The sequence below is a fragment of the Eptatretus burgeri genome, chromosome 3 (assembly GCF_056783735.1).
Source record: "Eptatretus burgeri isolate ZD-2024b chromosome 3, Ebu_testis_v1, whole genome shotgun sequence".
NCBI lineage: Eukaryota > Metazoa > Chordata > Myxini > Myxiniformes > Myxinidae > Eptatretus > Eptatretus burgeri.
This window is the reverse complement of record NC_140963.1, coordinates 118,361,736-118,380,376: the sequence shown is the minus strand read 5'-3', so window position 1 is coordinate 118,380,376 and position 18,641 is coordinate 118,361,736. Positions and strand designations below refer to the sequence as shown.

Here is an 18,641-nt window from a genome sequence, read left to right as displayed (position 1 = left end):
CAACCACACGGATTCACAATTGCCAGGGTATTGTGTTATTTTTTGTTGTTTCCTATTCTCTCATGTGCACGCGTTAAGTAATATTCACAAGATAGAAATAAAACCTGATTGTGTTTATACACCGCACAGGGTTTAACAACAACCGGAAGCAAAAGGTCATATCCAATGACACGGATTCCAAATAGGCAGGGGTATGTTGTTGTTGTTGTTGTTGTTGTTGTTGTTGTTGTTGTTGTTGTTGTTGTTGTTGTTGTTGTTGTTGTTGTTGTTGTTGTTGTTGTTGTTGTTTCTTATTCTCTCACGTGCACGCGTTAAGTATGAGGCTCACTGCGTTCGCTAAAATATACATTTAATGATACGCTTTACTTTGGGAAAATTAATTGAACAACCGTTTCGTTTCAATGCGATCAATTTAAAAAGATTTAAACCCAAAATCGAATTGACCGATGGATTTTTTTTGTGACGAAAGTGCGGCGTAGAATCGCCGGCTGATGAACGTGTGGTGTTTGAAAACACCAATGACAGTGCGATTGACGTACCATTGCTTTGATATTGATACGTACGAACCAATACGAGGAATTGATGATTTGTTAACGAATGCTACCTTTGTTTAATATATATGTATATATGAGTATCGATGAAAGGTAGAGGTTTTGCTGTTTACCTGCGACGTGTTGCATGAACAGCGATCTGTATTACGAGGAAACGAACTTAAGATCGCAGTGAACAGGACATGGCGACGGATTTTGACGAACGGAGCGGCGTGGTGCGTTGCCAAGCACCCTGGGGTTGCTGGTATCAGACGTTGGAAGACGTCGTGTTGGAGGTAATTACACATTGGACTTACTGCATCTGGTTGTTTTTTTTGTTTTTTTTTCCAGCACCAGGTTTCCTTCGCGAAGTGGAGGCGAGCCATCGCCGGCATCATGGTCACATTCCTGCCCCAAACCAGCAAAGGAAATTGCATCAGCGGCACAGCAAATAAAGCTACCCCGCATCATTTGTTCTGTGTACCAACGAAGTAGTACTGTAGTAGTAGTTAGTCCAGTGATATAAAGACTTCGCAGCTGGTGGAAACAGACTTTGTTGACGACCACGAGCAGCAGCTTCCAAAACGAGTACAGAACACAGAAGGGAAATTTCCGGGTAATTCCATATTGTGGTTGGATAACTGTTTCGTACGTAGTTTGTAGACGAACATCGGGTGGTATTTAACGTCAGGTTGTGTCGGCTTCCGGTGCACATTGCACATGCACGTACCATGTATGATGTAGGTGAGAGGGTTACTGTTTTTCAGCTGCCTCAAGGAGTGACGTCCCTGCTTTATGCGAGTCCCGGGCTCAGGTAGCTCAGGTAGACAGTACCTGGTAATGTGCCCCTTATCCAGGGTAACAGATCCCCACTACCTTGTGGGAGAAGCCCATGAGAAGGGCGCTCGGCGATCAAACCGCACCCACAGGTCAGCCTGGCAGCGCCACATCGTGGATAAATGTGCCCATGAAAGTATGTGGTGGCACCAATTTGGGCACCACTGTGCAGCATCTGCAGACAGCTGTGTCCATTATGGATAACGAGGGCAGCCGTCGTCATCTCGCCGACCTGGCCAGTCTGCTGTGCCTACGTGTGTCGGGCTTCATGTTGCATTCACTGCACCTGCAGCCAACGATGCTCATGGGAACAGAGAGTGGGAGAGGGATGGCACACACACACACACACACACACACACACACACACACACACACACACACACACACACACACACACACACACACACACACACACACACACACACACACACACACACCTCTATCACCTTAAAATCGCTTCTTTGTGCAGGTTTGAGAGATTCCTCAAAAGCGATGACTCGCACCGTGTGTGATGTAGGTATCTTATTTGAAGCAATTCGCAGCACATCACCTGAAAGCCTCCTCCAGATCTACTATCGTCCATAACTGACAAACTGACAATGTTACCTCTAACTGGAAGATGTACAATGTGCCATCAAGACTGTTTGATATCTCCTCCGGTTTTGTTCTTTGCTTTTGAGTATGATGATGACGACGCCTAGTGCCCAAAAAGAAACTTCAGCGCTGTGCTTTTCTCGGTTATATAATTACAGCATGTGTGGTTAGTGTGATTAATAAAGGACAATCTCCAAAATAATGTTTTTTTTATTTTTTTTAAGGCCGGTTGTAGTGGGCTGGACACTTGGTGCGGATGGAGGAAGAGAGAACGGCGAAGAGAGCGGACAGGTTGGGGGAGCAAGGGAAGAGGAAAAGAGGTAGATGGTGGTTGAGATGGGAATATTGTGTGAGGAGGGGTGGTTGGAGAGTGGAGCGGGTTGGCTGAGGACAATGGGAAGTGGAGTAGTATTATGGTCAAGGCAGAGCAGAAGCTTGATACTGTTGGACCTCACCTCTTATAATGAGAGAGACAGAGACCGAGACAGAGGCAGACTCTACAAAATAATGATGAAAGAGACACTGGAATAGCTAATTGTTTTATATAGTCATAAATATATGGGGATAGCACTTGGAAAGCCGAAAGACTTCACAAACTACATGTGAATACCTCTCTGTTCAATCTCCAGGTAGTATAGCTGGTAAGGGAGATAAAATCCCACCAGATGTATGGCTGGAAGCAACACTGGGTTTTTGACAGATGTTCTGCTCCGCTCCCAATTAGTACAGTCAAAATGTCGGATGACCTCCCAGAAATTGCAACAAAAGCAAACTCAACAGATTTTGATTCCTGGATATGTCCTCAGTGACAGAAAAAAAGTCCTAAGGGATCCTCCGGGGGGGGGGGGGGGAAGTCCTGAAATCATGGAAATCCAATATGGCCGCCACCCGGCTTCGGGGAAAATGAGAAAATTGGAAAGATTGATATTTCAACATGTAAATATATGTTTTTCTGCATTGTAATTGTTTCTAGTTATGGTGAGTATATTGATATACAAGGATAATTATCAAAAAAGTGAAATGTATTGAGGGTAAAATAAAAAATTATAGCTTTTTTGTCCAAAAATGTCAATTTTTTGTCCCGAAAAAAAATATTTGCCTGATACTGATTTTTGGCTCCTGGACCAAAAAAAAACAGAAATGTTGAAGACACAAGATGAAATCAAGTCTATGGCAATACAATATAATTATGTAAATCATTAAAACATGACAAAATTCACAATTCCACTCGGGGCAATCACATCTGCCTGACGAAGGTTTCAAAATGAAAATGAAAATTCGCATTAAACTCAGAAACTACATTAATTATAAACTTACTATACATGTTGAGAAAAATCAAGCGTATTAAAGTTAGAACTCGACAATGTCATCATCATCCTCATCATTGTCACATGGAGTGTTTGTGCAGCCAGAGCCCCTGCAGTTTCCACAAGCTGGAGTGCACTCAATGTTGTGCTTCTTGCATGTGCATCTCATGGTGCTACATTCAGCCTGGCAGTTGCACCTTATGACACGTAACATCTTTTCAGGAGCTGGAGCTATTGATGTCTGAAGCGGCACAAAACCCTCGTCACACTTCTGCCAACCCCAGTCTGTGGAAGAAGTATGCAAGTCTGACGTCTTGAAACGAATCAAAGACCACCTTCAGAAGCATGCCAAGTCTGCAAAGATATCTTCTCGAACTTCAGCGCTCTGGGTTCAGTATATGGACATGCTTGACATTCTATGCAATTACATCTGGGCAGAGCGCACTGGGAACTGGGCACTATATCTAAAGGCCATCCAGGAAATGCTGCCTTACCTGGCAGCCTCTGGCCACAACCTGTATGCCAAATCTGCAAGGGTGTATCTGCAGCAGATGTCCAACCTCAAAACTCAACATCCCAATGTCCAACAACGTTTTGATGAGGGGTTCCATGTGGTTCGAAAAAGTGATCGCCTGTGAGCAGGTCTTTCATCTGACCTGATCATCGAACAAGTTCTGATGAGAAGTTTGAAGACCAGCGGGGGGCTCACACGAGGGCGAGGAATGACGGAGCAACAACGGCTGGAATGGCTACAATCAATGCCTGCCTGTGCAGAAATAAACCAGGCAATGCAGGAGCTCACAGGTGTGAACTACAACACTGGAGAACAGAAGAAGGACATGACCAAGGCAAGACAATCTCGTGACTGGAAGGACACACTATCAGCTCTTCAGTATTTACAGGAACGGAATCCGTTCAGTTGTGATCCACGTCTGAGGAACATTGCCACTGGAGTTCATGTACACCCCACCGTCAACGTTGATACAGCACATGCTGAAGGAGCCAAAATATTGAAATCTATGGATGGGAAAACACCTGCCGAGTACACATTTAAGAGGAAAGACCAAGTTGTCACCCTCGGCATGAAGTCATCTGTCAAGATTGATGGAGAGCAAGTCCAGGTTGACCCACAACTTCTCTTCCAGAGACTGATCACTGTTGCACAGACAGCAGAAGAACTGGAGTCGGCCTTCAAATATGAACTGTGCAGCTATCCACCAGCCCTCTTTGATTCCTCTCTTCAGCCCCTAGAAGCACACAAGCCAGTCTTTGCTGATGCCATCTGGGATCTTCTTGAATCCGATGTCCCAGCCGATATCCCCAATGATGGGCAACAGTATGTTTTGGATGGCGGGGCACTTGTTCAACGCATTCCATGGTCTCCTGGATCGACTTACAGAGACATATGCCACAAGTACACTGATTATGTAACAAAGAAGTACGGAGATGCCATAGTCGTGTTTGATGGTTATGAGAGTCCCAACACGAAGGACATGACACACCAGAGACGGTCGAAAGGGAATGCTGCCACTACTGTGACATTTACAGCTGACATGCGTCTCACAATGAAGAAAGAACAGTTTCTTGCCAATAGGCAGAATAAACAGCGATTCATTTTTATGTTGAGTGAAGAGCTTCAGAAGAAGAACTGTGAGACGCACCATGCCTCAGGGGATGCTGATCTCCTGATTGTACTGAAGGCTGTACAGTCTGCGACTGTCACCAACACTGTTAGTTGGTGATGACACAGACCTCCTCGTCCTCCTATGCTGCCATGCAAGCTTAGAATCCCACGACCTCTTCTTTTGTCCCGAGCCAAAGAAGAACACGAAGAAGCCTCGCATCTGGAACATCAAGGCAACAAAGTAAATGATTGGGACAGACATATGCAAGCACATACTGTTTCTACATGCAGTTCTTGGGTGCGACACGACATCTCGTCTTCATGGGATTGGAAAAGGAGCTTCCCTCAAAAAGTTCAAAGCAAACAACACATTCCGTGAGCAGGCCAAGGTTTTTGATACATATCCAGCTTCCATATGTGATGTGGCAGATGTAGGAGAAAAAACATTGGTGATAATCTACAACGGAAAGTGAACTGACACCCTGGACACCTTCCGGTATCAGCGGTACTGGGACAAGGTGGCTTGGAGCTCCTCTCAGGTGCAACCACAGACGTTACCACCAACATCAGAAGCAGCAAAGTATCACAGCCTGCGCGTGTATCTGCAAGTCCAAGAATGGAAGGGATGTGCAGATGAACTTCTTCCGACAGAGTGTGGTTGGCAGAAGTGTGATGAGGGTTTTGTGCCACTTCAGACATCAATAGCTCCAGTTCCTGAAAAGATGTTACGTGTCATTAGGTACAACTGCCAGGCTGAATGTAGCACCATGAGATGCACATGCAAGAAGCACAACATCGAGTGCACTCCAGCTTGTGGAAACTGCAGGGGCTCTGGCTGCACAAACACTCCATGTGACAATGATGAGGATGATGACGACATTGTCGAGTTCTAACTTTAATACGCTTGATTTTTCTCAACATGTATAGTAAGTTTATAATGGATGTAGTTTCTGAGTTTAATGCGAATTTTCATTTTCATTTCGAAACCTTCGTCAGGCAGATGTGATTGCCCCGAGTGGAATTGTGAAGTTTGTCGTGTTTCAATGATTTACAAAATTATATTGTATTGCCATAGACTTGATTTCATCTTGTGTCTTCAACGTTTCTTTTTTTTTTGTCCAGGAGCCAAAATGAGTATCAGGTAATTTTTTTTTTTCGGGACCAAAAATTGACATTTTTGGACAAAAAAGCTATAATTTTTTTATTTTACCCTCAATACATTTCACTTTTTTATAATTATTCTTGTATATCAATATACTGACCATAACTAGAAACAATTAGAATGCAGAAAAACATATATTTACATATTAAAATATCAATCTTTACAATTTTCTCATTTTCCCCAAAGCCGAGTGGCGGCCATATTGGATTTCCATGATTTCAGGACTTTCCCCCCCCGGAGGATCCCTTAGGACTTTTTTTCTGTCACTGAGGACATATCCAGGAAACAAAATCTGTTGAGTTTGCTTTTGTTGCAATTTGTGGGAGGTTGACCAAATATTTCTGCTAAAATGCCTGTACTAAATGGCTGGTTCACCGCTCCAAACCGATAGACGTATCCGACGAAAGATTATGTCCACACTGTCCATCATACATGTCGGTGATCACTCCGTTTGTCACTCATGAATGACACTCCAAACAAGACTTCACACCAGAATTACTTAACTAAATTAGCTTTGCCACGTTCATCGAATCAACCAATTTATATGAGCAATTTTTTTTGACATTGGAGCATTTGTTCTCCTCTCTGCACCTGTATTTGATCAGTACTCTGTTCCCAAATACATAAATGATAAACCTCACACTTTTTTTTTTTAATGTTGTGACTTGTTTTTGTTCAGATAGATTTACCAGAAGGTACGTCTGCTCGCAATATAAAGTGCGTTCTTGAACCATCACGGCTGTCAGTAAGCTTAAGTGGAAACTGCATCCTGCAAGTAAGTGCTGGGATTGTGTGGTGACAAGAATTCAAAACATTAATATGTACAGTACTTTGATATCATATATATATATATATATATATATATATATATATATATATATATATATTATAGGAGTGTGTTGATTTTGCATCATCTGTTTTACAGGGCCCACTGCTTGAAACGATAGTTGCAGATGAATCGACCTGGACACTTGGTAATACAATTCTTTGGTTTTTGTTTTATTTTAAATAACCACACACACACACACACACACACACACACACACACACACACACACACACACACACACACACACACACACACACACACACACACACACACACACACACACACACACACACACACACACACACACACACACACACACACACACACACACGGATGCTCCTCCTTTCACAAATAGATGCAAAAATCGAGAATAATTACTTCCGCCACTGAAGGTGAAGGAGGTTTTGTTTTAACCCTTTCTGTCTGTCTGTTGGATTCGCTATATATGCTAGATATCCCTTATTGTCGGGGTGTGTGTGTGTGTGTGTGTGTGTGTGTGTGTGTGTGTGTGTGTGTGTGTGTGTGTGTGTGTGTGTGTGTGTGTGTGTGTGTGTGTGTGTGTGTGCGCGCGCAACACGATGCTCCACAACACGAACCAATTTCGATGAAACTTTGCCAACAGGTGCCATATGGTCTGGGAAGGTGCGCGGTTGAATTTCGTTGCCCAGCAACCACCCGTTGCTGTGCAGCGGCTGAAAAACCACGTACAGTATTTTCAATACTTGTCCTTCAGTTTTGAAAGTAGAGAAACGAGACTTCGGAATTAAACACTTCGAGATATTTAGAAAATTTTGCTTGAGCCGATTTTTGATTGATTTTTGATTTTATTTTTCAAAAAATTCAAATGGATTTTTTTGGGGAATGATAGTCGGAGTAAGACGGAGTACATGTGCGTAAATGAGAGGGAGGGTGGTGGTATGGTGCGGTTGCAAGGAGTTGAGGTGGGGAAGGTGGATGGGTTTAAATACTTGGGATCAACTGTCCAAAGTAACGGAGAGTGTGGGAGAGAAGTGAAAAAGAGAGTGCAGGCAGGATGGAGTGGGTGGAGAAGAGTTGCAGGAGTGATTTGTGACAGAAGGGTAGCTGCAAGAGTGAAGGGGAAAGTATACAAGACGGTAGTGAGACCAGCTATGTTGTATGGTTTGGAGGCGGTGGCGCTAACAAAAAGACAGGAAGCAGAGCTGGAGGTGGCAGAGTTAAAGATGCTGCGATTCTCGTTGGGAGTGACGAGGATGGATAGGATAAGAAATGAGTATATTAGAGGGACAGCGCAGGTAGGACGGTTTGGAAACAAAGTGAGAGAGGCGAGATTGAGATGGTTTGGACATGTGCACAGGAGGGAAGCGGAGTATATCGGGAGAAGGATGTTGAAGATGGAGCCGCCAGGCAGGAGGAGAAGAGGAAGGCCAAAGAAGAGGTTCATGGATGCGGTGAGGGCGGACATGCGGGTGGTTGGAGTGTCAATGGAAGATGTGGAGGATAGAGCGAAATGGAGACAGTTGGTCCGCTGTGGCGACCCCTAACGGGAGCAAGCCGAAAGAGGAAGAAGAAGTTTTATTTTTCAAATGGTAGTCGTTCAAAAATCGGGTGTCTATTTACCGTCATTTAAGGTGTGTATACAGTGTTTGTAAGGAACTACACCGTCGTTCCACCTTCGATCTCTCCTCGATCCAAACGTTATTGACCAAAGTGAAAAGGATCCAAAGTAAATGGAATCACCGGCATTTCTGTCTTTGTGGATTTCTAATAATGTTTATTTATTTACCGAAAACGATTCCACAACCCACACACCACCTTCAATTACTTATTTATTTACCGAAAACAATTCCAGAATTCACACACCACCTTCAATTATCTATTTATTTACTGAAAACGATTCCACGACCCACACACCACCTCCAATTATTATCGATTTATTTACCGAAAACGATTCCCCACCCACACACCACCTCCACTTATTTATTTATTTACCGAAAACGATTCCATGATCCACACACCACCTCCAATTATTTGTTTATTTACTGAAAACGATTCCACGACCCACACACCACCTCCAATTTTTTATTTATTTACTGAAAACTATTCCACAATCCACACACCAGCTTCAAATATCTATTTATTTCCTGAAAACGATTCCACAATCCACACACCACCTTCAATTATCTATTTATTTGCTGAAGACGATTCCGCAGCCCACACACCAGCTTCAATTACTTATTTATTTACCGAAAACAATTCCAGAAGTCACACACCACCTTCAATTATCTATTTATTTACTGAAAACGATTCCACAATCCACACACCACCTTCAATTATCTATTTATTTACTGAAAACGATTCCACAACCCACACACCACCTTCAATTACTTATTTATTTACCGAAAACAATTCCAGAATTCACACACCACCTTCAATTATCTATTTATTTACTGAAAACGATTCCACGACCCACACACCACCTCCAATTATTATCGATTTATTTACCGAAAGCGATTCCCCACCCACACACCACCTCCAATTATTTATTTATTTACCGAAAACGATTCCACGACCCACACACCATCTCTAATTATTTATTTATTTACCGAAAACTATTCCCCACCCACACACCACCTCCACTTATTTATTTATTTAGCGAAAGCGATTCCATGATCCACACACCACCTCCAATTATTTGTTTATTTACTGAAGACGATTCCACGACCCACACACCACCTCCAATTTTTTATTTATTTACTGAAAACTATTCCACAATCCACACACCACCTTCAAATATCTATTTATTTCCTGAAAACGATTCCACAATCCACACACCACCTTCAATTATCTATTTATTTACTGAAAACGATTCTATGACCCACACCACCTCCAATTATTTATTTACCGAAAACGATTCCACGACCCACACTCCGCCTCCAATTATTTATTTATTTACCGAAAACGATTCTACGACCCACACACCACCTCCAATTATTTATTTACCGAAAACTATTCCACGACCCACACTCCGCCTCCAATTATTTACTTATTTACCGAAAACGATTCCACGACCCACACTCCGCCTCCAATTATTTATTTATTTACCGAAAACGATTCGACGACCCACACACCACCTGCAATTATTTATTATTTAAAGTGGGAGTGGCGTAGGAAAGTGGGCGTGGCTTATGGAAAATATTGTGTGGCTCAGGAGGTGTGGTCAAACAAGAACATTGAGAGAAGTTTATCGGGTTTTCCGTGTGTGTGCGTGTGCGTGTGTGTGTGTGTGTGTGTGTGTGTGTGTGTGTGTGTGTGTGTGTGTGTGTGTGTGTGTGTGTGTGTGTGTGTGTGTGTGTGTGTGTGTGTGTGTGTGTGTGTGTGTGTGTGTGTGTGTGTGTGTGTGTGTGTCTGCCTGCAACGCGAGGCTCCACAGCACAAACCAGCAAACCGATTATTTTTCAAATGGCAGTCCTTCAAAAATAGTGTGTCTATTTACCGTCATTTTTTATGAGGAGTGCCAGTTGGCAAAATACGCAATAGGAAAAATCTTGCCAGGCAGAGGAACAATTGTATGTGAACCAATACGTCTTGGCAATGAATCTTCGTCGGTGGATCGGTCAGAATGAAAAGCATCGTATCCAGTGCTTCGATCCTAGCGAATCCCTTGTCGCCTACCGGCTTGTTATCTTTCCAAAACGAAGTTTTTGCAAGATATGTTAGTCGGCTTGTATTTTTTTTTTATTATTATTATTTTTTTTTTTGTCTGTAATCACGTATCGATCACTCTGCAGAGCACAGTTATCATTGGAAATTTTTGTAACTTCGCATATCAGAGTCCTATAGAGGTCCCTTTCAGCGCATAAAATTTTCAAGGTCAAAGGTCAAGGTCACTTTGTCGCAAATCAGGGGAGTTGACGAAACCCTTATATTTTTAGTAATTTTGATCGGATAGTCTTCAAACTTCATGGGAATATAGTTCATGGTCTGGCGCTCAGCTGATTAATTTTTGGTGGCGATCGGCCTTGACCTTCATGGTTAGCGGTGGAGGTTGAAAGTTTTTGACCCCAAGGTCAAATTTTGAAATCTTAGATACCATATCGAGTAATACCTCATATGAAAGCGCTTGATAAGTGCTTTCCAGATCTGTCAAAAGTTTGACGCTATGACGTCATTTTTATGACGTCATGACGAAAAAATGGATTTTTCATGAAAATTTTATTTCCTCAGTTCTCATCAAAATCTCTTGATATTTCATGTACAACGGTCCTGGAGAGATACCATTAACCGTACGAAAATATAAAGGTCAAGGTCACAAAAAGGTCAAGCATCATGGTCGACGAAACCCTTATTTTTTGAGTAACTTTAATGGAATAAATAAGTCGGTCATGTTCACATTTTGGCAAGATACTGGTCACTCTGGGGGTGACATTGGTTTATTTATTTGTTTGTTCGTCTGTTTGTGTACAGGATATCTCGAAGTTGCAGACGGATCCGGATGAAATGTTGTGGACATGTTGGGTGTGTGACGAGGACTAATTAATTCAATTTTGGTGAAGATCTGAATCCGGATCTGGATCTGATAATTTTTTAAGTGATTCTTCACCATTTAGACATCGGGCTAAACTAATATGTAGCACGATATCTCAAGAACTTGTGGACAGATTCAGATGAAACTTAGTGCACAGGTTGGGTGTGTGGTAAGGACAAATTGATTCGATTTTGGTGAAGATCAGAATCCGGATCTGGATACGAGAGTAATTTTTTAAGTGATTCTTCACCATTGAGAGGTAGGGCTCACAAACGAAGTATAGCCTGATATTTCAAAAATGTATTGGGTCAGATATATTCTCGTGGATCAGGCATTACGTGGCGGAGGTATGCGCTCTACCAAGTGCCCTTCTAATTTCTCTTGTGGCCCCAAAACCAAACAAAAAATATATATGCTTGTAATGGCACTCACAGCCCATACAGTCCCGACTCCTGCCTCCCTGTCCCCCTTTTGGATGAGTTGGTCAGGAAGTTGTCCAAATCGTTCATTGTGCAGAGGCACATCACTTTCTCATGAGTATGCTTACAAGTACTTCTGGCTTCTTTAAAAGTTTGTTTTTTTTAGTCGTTTCATTCTGCAATCCTATCTGAGAGGCATGAAACATGTCTTAGGCCACTAGAAGTTTCTGCATATGTGCGCTGAACAATCTGGGATGGAAATACGTCATTTGAAAAGTCCCGTATTATCCCCACTTTATGGTGGGGTCAGCCAATGGGAACGTTTCTGACCCAAGTCCTTCTGTAACCAGCTGACCAGGCCTGACTGGCAGGAATTTGTAACTTAGCCAGGGTTTTGGTGATAACTCGCCTGCTCCCCCTCCTCCCCCCCACCGCAGTGTGAGCAGATGGGTCCTCCGGCATACCTCGACCTGTACGCAAAACACAAAGGTAGCAGTCTATAGCTGGGTCGGGATATCGAACCCAGGCCAGACAACTCAAAGGCGAATGCACGTAGCTCTAATAGTCTAAGCTCTCCTGCCAGGGCACAGCAGCATTGATAATTCAGCAAACAAAATCTGTATTCGTACAAACAATTAGGTGAGTTCACGCTGTGAAGGTGAGGAAGTCCAATTGTACCTTTTTCTTATCTCCAAAAACGAGTCATGGTGGATTAATTCATGCAATTAGAGAAGAGATGTGTGCATTGAAGTTCATGACTAAGCCCCTAAACCTCACAATGTCACCCCAACAACTTTAGAAAAGATATCTTTATTAATGTTTTATTTATTTATTTTACTTTGAACAGGTAAAGCCTCCAGCTTCAATTGTAAATTGCTTGCACTGCTGCGTGACTTTTTGTGCAGAGGAAAATCGCTTGCTGCGCATTGTCCTCGTGAAATCTGTGAGGCAGGCGAGCCATTGTTGGTCAGCACTTTTAAAAGGATCTTTCGTGGCTGACGCATGGACGCTGGACCAGATGCAGCGCAAACTTACTCTTGAACGTTTTCAGACCGAGGTACAGTATACCTTATCATTCCTTTTTTTTTGTGCTATGCCTACGTACAGTTTGAGGTCCAATTTCAGTTTCGCTAACATGAGGCCAAATTGATTATTAATGAGAATGTCCACCCCCTTCCTCCCCTCCCATTGACTCCCACACCTCCCACCGACCTTACCTCCAACAGAATCCCGGCTTTGATTTCAGCAAAGCAGAAGTCAGTGGGAATTATTCTACCGGTGGCCCCGATTTATCTCCCAATGTTTGATTCTCCTGGCCACAGACGTAACTCTTTTGCCATGAGTGAGAAGTAACCGGATTGTTCTCGATTGGTAAAATGGCTTTGACAAATACGTGAGCGGAACAAATATCTCTGCGAATGGTATGATTGCCCGCGACATGATGGCATGTTTGCATAACCGCCATTTTATTTATTGATTTAGTCACTCGTATAAAAGTCATCCATTGATGCTCGAAATTGGCACGAAACGACATTGGAGTAAAAAGTATTTACCTACTCGACGGTCTCATGATGTTATTATCCTGTGAATTTGCTGATTTATAGTATTGATGATCTTCATGAGCTGAAACAGAGATCTCGACCGGGTCGTACCGCCACGCATCACCCATAATTGGATGTGCCCGGTGGTAAAATCAAAACGGGATTGCATACTTTTTGCATTAACGCTCTTCAGAGAGAAAAGGCATCTGTATTTTGTGGATTTATAATTAATTTGGAGAAGCAACTTTTAATTGAAAAAAATACCTGATAATTTGGACATCAATGAATGGGTCATTTTATTATTATTTTTTTTTAATCGAGGTTTGAAATCCATTATTGTGTACGAGGAGTTCAATGGACAATTATCAGGCATGTTTTTTTTTTTTGTGACCGCCAGTCATTTATTGCACCTCACTCCCAACCAATCCCCTCTCTTCCCTTTTCATCTTGTCGTTCATGTTTTTTCGAACTCTCTATCTGGATGGGTGTTATGGCAAAAGGTTCTGAGCTTTAGAATAAAAACATAGTTTTCTTCCTTCCTTGTGTTGGGTTGGTTCCATTATAAGATGAACTTGTGAGATGTATTCTTTGAATGATTTTGTGTTCTGTGCTTTTATGATGTGAGTATATGTTAGTGATCTGGCTGGATAGCCTAGGCTAACCCTGGAGGTATGCACGCTCGCCTCTGAGCTATCTTGCATTGGTTTGAATCTCGACCCAGCTATAAACTGTCATCCTGGGTGTTTCTCAGGAAAGGCAAGGCATGCTCTCTGATGCATCGTCTCTTTGATGGATGTTAAGCTGGGTGTCCCATCTGCCAGCATTAGTTTGTGGACGTAGAAACTTGGAAGCAGGAGTGCTTGAGATTGGGTAGGGAGGGGGTGGGTCAATAAGGGTAGAAAAGATCATGGTTTTGGATTGGGGATGATCTGAGATGGTGGTGAATATCAGTGCCTTCACAAAGTATTCCCACCCTTTGATTTTTGTTGTGTAACAGCCTGAATTTAAAATTGATTTAAAGACAACACCATCACTCTGAAAAGAGTATGGTGCAACTCATCAAGGTGTTGGTAGTTGTGATAATCTGTGCTGCGGATCCTAGAGCTTGTTTCACAGCAAAGGCCTACAAGGTCTTTGTCCATAGTTTGATGGAGTGTTGCTCTCCCTTGGATGGTGCGTGAGAGTCCATCTCTCCTTAATGCGAGGGAGTCCAAAGCTCTGAACATCATTACAATTTTCCATCAAGAGGCAAGAGTCATTGGGGGTGTGTTCAGTTATCAAGCAGCGAGCAAGCACATGCCAAGCCAACCGTTCTTTATCAACGGTTTCAAATGGAGTGCTTGCTTGATTGCTTAAGCTAGTTAGTGAGTGCTCTACAAGAAACTTGGTAACTGAACACACCCCTGGTCTGTTGCTCTTCCATTGGAGACAGGTTGGTGGCCTCTCAGTTTTTGATCTATTTGCTCCCACTTTTTTTTTTCAGGCCTATGTCACTCTTCAGCCCCTTTAGCTTGCAGCCGTTCCCTCGTGACAGGTTAACCTTCCTCGATCTCGGCTTGCTGCTCAACTTCCCTCCTCTCTTTTTGCTTCATTGCAGAATTAATAAGTCTCCAACTTATGACTCCTCACCAACAATAAATAAATGAATGTCAATGTAATAACAGCATATAATGATCTTTTTTCATAATCTTAATTTTCAGCAAAACCACTTTTGACAATGATGGTAATATTTTTTTATTGTGAAATAGACTTTTAAAGCATTACAAGTATGTACATATTGTTGTGGGCCGGGGGGCAGTGGCGAGAACGACCACTACGTGGGGGAGGTTACATCGTCTCCCACCAGACTCCCCGGAATTGTAGGCCGTCGCTCCGGATAATTCCGTGAGTCGCTGAACCAACCGTGGAACGCCAATATCTCATCCGCGTAGCGTAGGGTCTTTTTGTCTCGAACCAATTTACCTAATTAACAACACGACTTCGACTACCAGAGAACCACGCCTTCGGCACATCTTGCTCGAACCGGATCACTCTACCGACTGCGGTAGAGTTCCAACTACCGACTATCAACTCCGGTTCGGGTGCAGTTGAGCGGAACTCCCAAAGCTGTGCCGGCTAGGATGAGCAGATTAACGGGAACAAAGACCCGGCTAAACTCAGATCCGAACCATGCTGGACCAATGCAAGAAAGGACGGAAATGAACTGGGAACATTTCTACAATTGTTTTATTCACAAATAAAAAAAAGACACAGGGCAAGACTTATCGTGGATATGCAAGCAAGAATTTACAATCATGAAAAACACTTAACAGTTCTACTTATAAGACGGGCCCACACACTCAGACGATTTATTGAAAGATCCCCGCAGCCAGAGGGAGAGACGAGCTGGGGGTCGCAGTTCACGTGGGTACCTGCACGTTGAAGGGAGGGAGTGCTCCACGGTGCGGCACCTGCCATTGGTCGTGCGGCTCGGCCCACAGTCACACACGTGGGGCTCGTGCCCGTGGAGGAAACTGAGCAGGGCAGGCGGAGTCCCAGGGTGGAGATCAGGGTCTCGGACGGGACCCAGGAAAACTCCACGAACGCTAGTAAAATGTAGAGCGCACACCAACCAACTTGCTCCTCCAAAAGAACTTTCATTCCTCCTCCAAGAGACTGACTCAGAACCAACGACCGAACCCCCTCAGAACTCTCGCTGAGGATGGCGTCGTAACTTTTATGGCCCTCCCCGAACGGGGCGGGGGCTCGGTGGAACAGACATCACTGTCTGCCCTGATTGGACGGGGCTCCCATGGGTCCGCCCTTTCTGGGTGGGTTTTCGGCCATGCCAGGAAAACCCCGTCCCCACTCCACGCGTGCTCATACTCATCAAAAAGAAGTTACAAAGTTTGTGGAAGCCGAGAAGGAACTGCCAGAGATTCTGCCTCCGACAGCGAGTCGCCGGTTAGGCAAGTGAAGTGCTTGTTCAGTGGTGTTGTCGGTTTGATTGTTGGATGGTCTGAGATGGTTTGTTGGATGGTTCGCTGGATGTAATAACCTACCTAAAAGAACATCACAACGCACACCTTTGATTCTCCCACTAGACAAAAGGAAGGGACTTGTCTCGCATGTACTTAACGGAATAACTGACCTTTGGGACATCTGCATGTTTGAATGCATATTATTTCCAGATCCGAAACAATATTCACTGTCTGCCTTGTTCTGTTTTCCTGTTTTATACCATGGAGCCATGCAGTGGTGGTTACATCACCAAGTCTGAGAAAACATGCCCCATTGAGTTATTACTATCACAAGCAGTTCACTAGTCTCCAAGATCCCCACGATGTGGGAACAACACTCTTTGGTGGGTGGGCAGGATAGCGGACTCGATTTGAAGGTGTCTTGCCTGGATTCGAATATCCACACAACTCCATTGTTTTGTTTACCCTGTGTACCCTGCCCCATCCCTCTCTCTTCCACAGATCTCCTCATTTTCACCCTCTGCCGTACCATGTCATCCCTCTGATCGGCAAGCAGCAGCCTCTTCACTCTCTGCAGATCTGGATGAAACCACAAACTGGTCCAACATGCGGAACATGTCTTTCATCCCTGACAAATCTCACACTCTCACTATGTCTCTCTGAAAGGACCATCTGGAAAAACCCCCACATCTACTTTCTCAACAATCCTCTTGAAGAAGTCCTTTCATTCAAACTTCTGGGTCTCACGATCTGCCATGACCTTTCCTGGGAAAGCCACATTTCCAAGCTGGCCTCCAAAGCCAGTCGCCGATTGGGCGTCCTCCGTCATGCGGTCTTTCCTCGGCCCACCTGAGCTCCTGACCATATACAAAGCTTTCGTCCACAGCATGATGGAAAACTGTGCTCCCCTCTGGGCTGGTGCTCATGCCTCTCACCTTTCTCGGTTTCATGCTGTGGAAACCAAGGCATTTAGGATCATTGGTATCTCCCGCGATGAGGCTGAGCCTTTGGGTCTCTCACTCTTTCACCGCAGGCAGGTCGGTGGTCTTTCTGTCTTCTCCCATCTCCTCTCCGGCCTCACCACCTCCACTCTATCTAAGCTCTGTCTCCCCCGCCCATATTTACACAGGGTACTCAAGGTCTGCCAGGAACCCCCTTCTTGTAAAACTACCAAATTCAAGAATCGCTGCTTACCTTCAATCTTTCATTCCTCTATTTATTTTCCCACCTTTGGAACAAACTCCCTCACTCTGTTCTTTTCTGCCCCTGTTAATCCACCCCAAACCCACCTCCTTCAAATTCCCTGCTTTCCTTCCTGAAAGGACCCAAAAGTCCCTGTGTACCCCGCCCCATCCCTCTTCCTTCCACATGTCTCTGTTCCACATTGTTTTTCCCTTCCCTCTTGTCTCCTGCTCCCCTTGTTGTATGTTCTGTGTGTTGGCTCTCATACGAGCCTCGACAGTGTATACAAAAAAAAACTACCACCTCTCATCTTGGTGTTTCTCATGTGCAGAGCGATGGATGTTAAGTCTCCTCCCTCCCAATTGTTTGATGTTAAAGATCTCATGGTCTTTTCGATCGCAATCACTCAGGGTAATGAGAACCGAAAACAAGGGAATTCATTACAATTCCACAGAACGGTGTTGATGTGGAGATAGATCCGGTGCAGTACTGTATGCACTGCATGTCTCAGTTTATCCCGCATCACAAAGTTTTATTGATTTGTATAACTCCACAAGAACATTTGTATGTGGTGCTATCCGATGCCCAAGGAAGTCGTCCTATAGCCCTCATTTAATCTCCTTCTAATAAATAAATGTGTCATTTTCTGTCTTTCTGTGAATCTGTCTAACATCAATCGCACCAAAACTACTGGGCCGATTGCCACCAAACTTGGCACCTGGACCATGGTCGACGTCGTGATGAACATGGGATACTTGTTTTCATCTGTAATCGCGGGGTTCGGGAGGGAAGGTCGATGAAAATACTTGATGTAAATGTGTATCATGTATGGGCACCCCGTGGTGGTAGTGGCAAAGGGTATTACAAGTCAGCTGTGGAGATAACTTCCATTTGTGTACTATATGCATCCCAGAGTGGAAAGCCACAAAGCCAACCTCCACTAATCAGGGGAAGGGGGGAGTGGTGGGAGTCCAGAGGGAGGGGAGGGAGTGGGGACCCGTCGTTGCCCGGCAACGGCAGGTACCCCTGGTAGTACTTTATACATGCTCTCAGGAACCTTTCTCCATGGGCACCATGTTATAACGACCTCTTGCGGCCCTATTTTCACACAGCACTCTCCTCTGGAACACATCCTGATCATGATAAAAG

General features: G+C 43.9%; 1 protein-coding gene across 3 annotated transcripts; it reads left to right on the top strand.

Moving 5' to 3' along the window:
* Positions 1-406: 406 nt before the first annotated feature.
* On the top strand, positions 407-13,886 carry NUDCD2 (NudC domain containing 2). 3 transcript variants are annotated; one of them, XM_085875275.1, is made up of 7 exons: positions 407-559; positions 687-826; positions 2,186-2,281; positions 6,734-6,829; positions 6,980-7,028; positions 12,715-12,866; positions 13,036-13,886. In XM_085875275.1, exons 2-7 carry the CDS (start codon positions 734-736, stop codon positions 13,114-13,116), a joined length of 567 nt encoding a protein of 188 aa, XP_085731401.1. In that variant the 5' UTR covers positions 407-559; positions 687-733; the 3' UTR covers positions 13,117-13,886. The 3 variants fall into 3 exon arrangements, with proteins under 3 accessions (XP_085731401.1, XP_085731403.1, XP_085731402.1); XM_085875277.1 differs by lacking the exon at positions 2,186-2,281 and having other exon boundaries at positions 408-559; XM_085875276.1 differs by lacking the exon at positions 2,186-2,281 and having other exon boundaries at positions 556-826.
* The last annotated feature ends 4,755 nt before the right edge of the window (positions 13,887-18,641 follow it).

Bases quoted from the DNA above. Each gene is read 5' to 3' on its own strand.
- NUDCD2 (XM_085875275.1), top strand. From the start codon at position 734: ATGGCGACGGATTTTGACGAACGGAGCGGCGTGGTGCGTTGCCAAGCA. The intron at 7,029-12,714 runs GTAATACAATTC...CTTTTTGTGCAG, and splicing joins TGAATCGACCTGGACACTTG to AGGAAAATCGCTTGCTGCGC. The intron at 12,867-13,035 runs GTACAGTATACC...TACCTCCAACAG, and splicing joins TTGAACGTTTTCAGACCGAG to AATCCCGGCTTTGATTTCAG.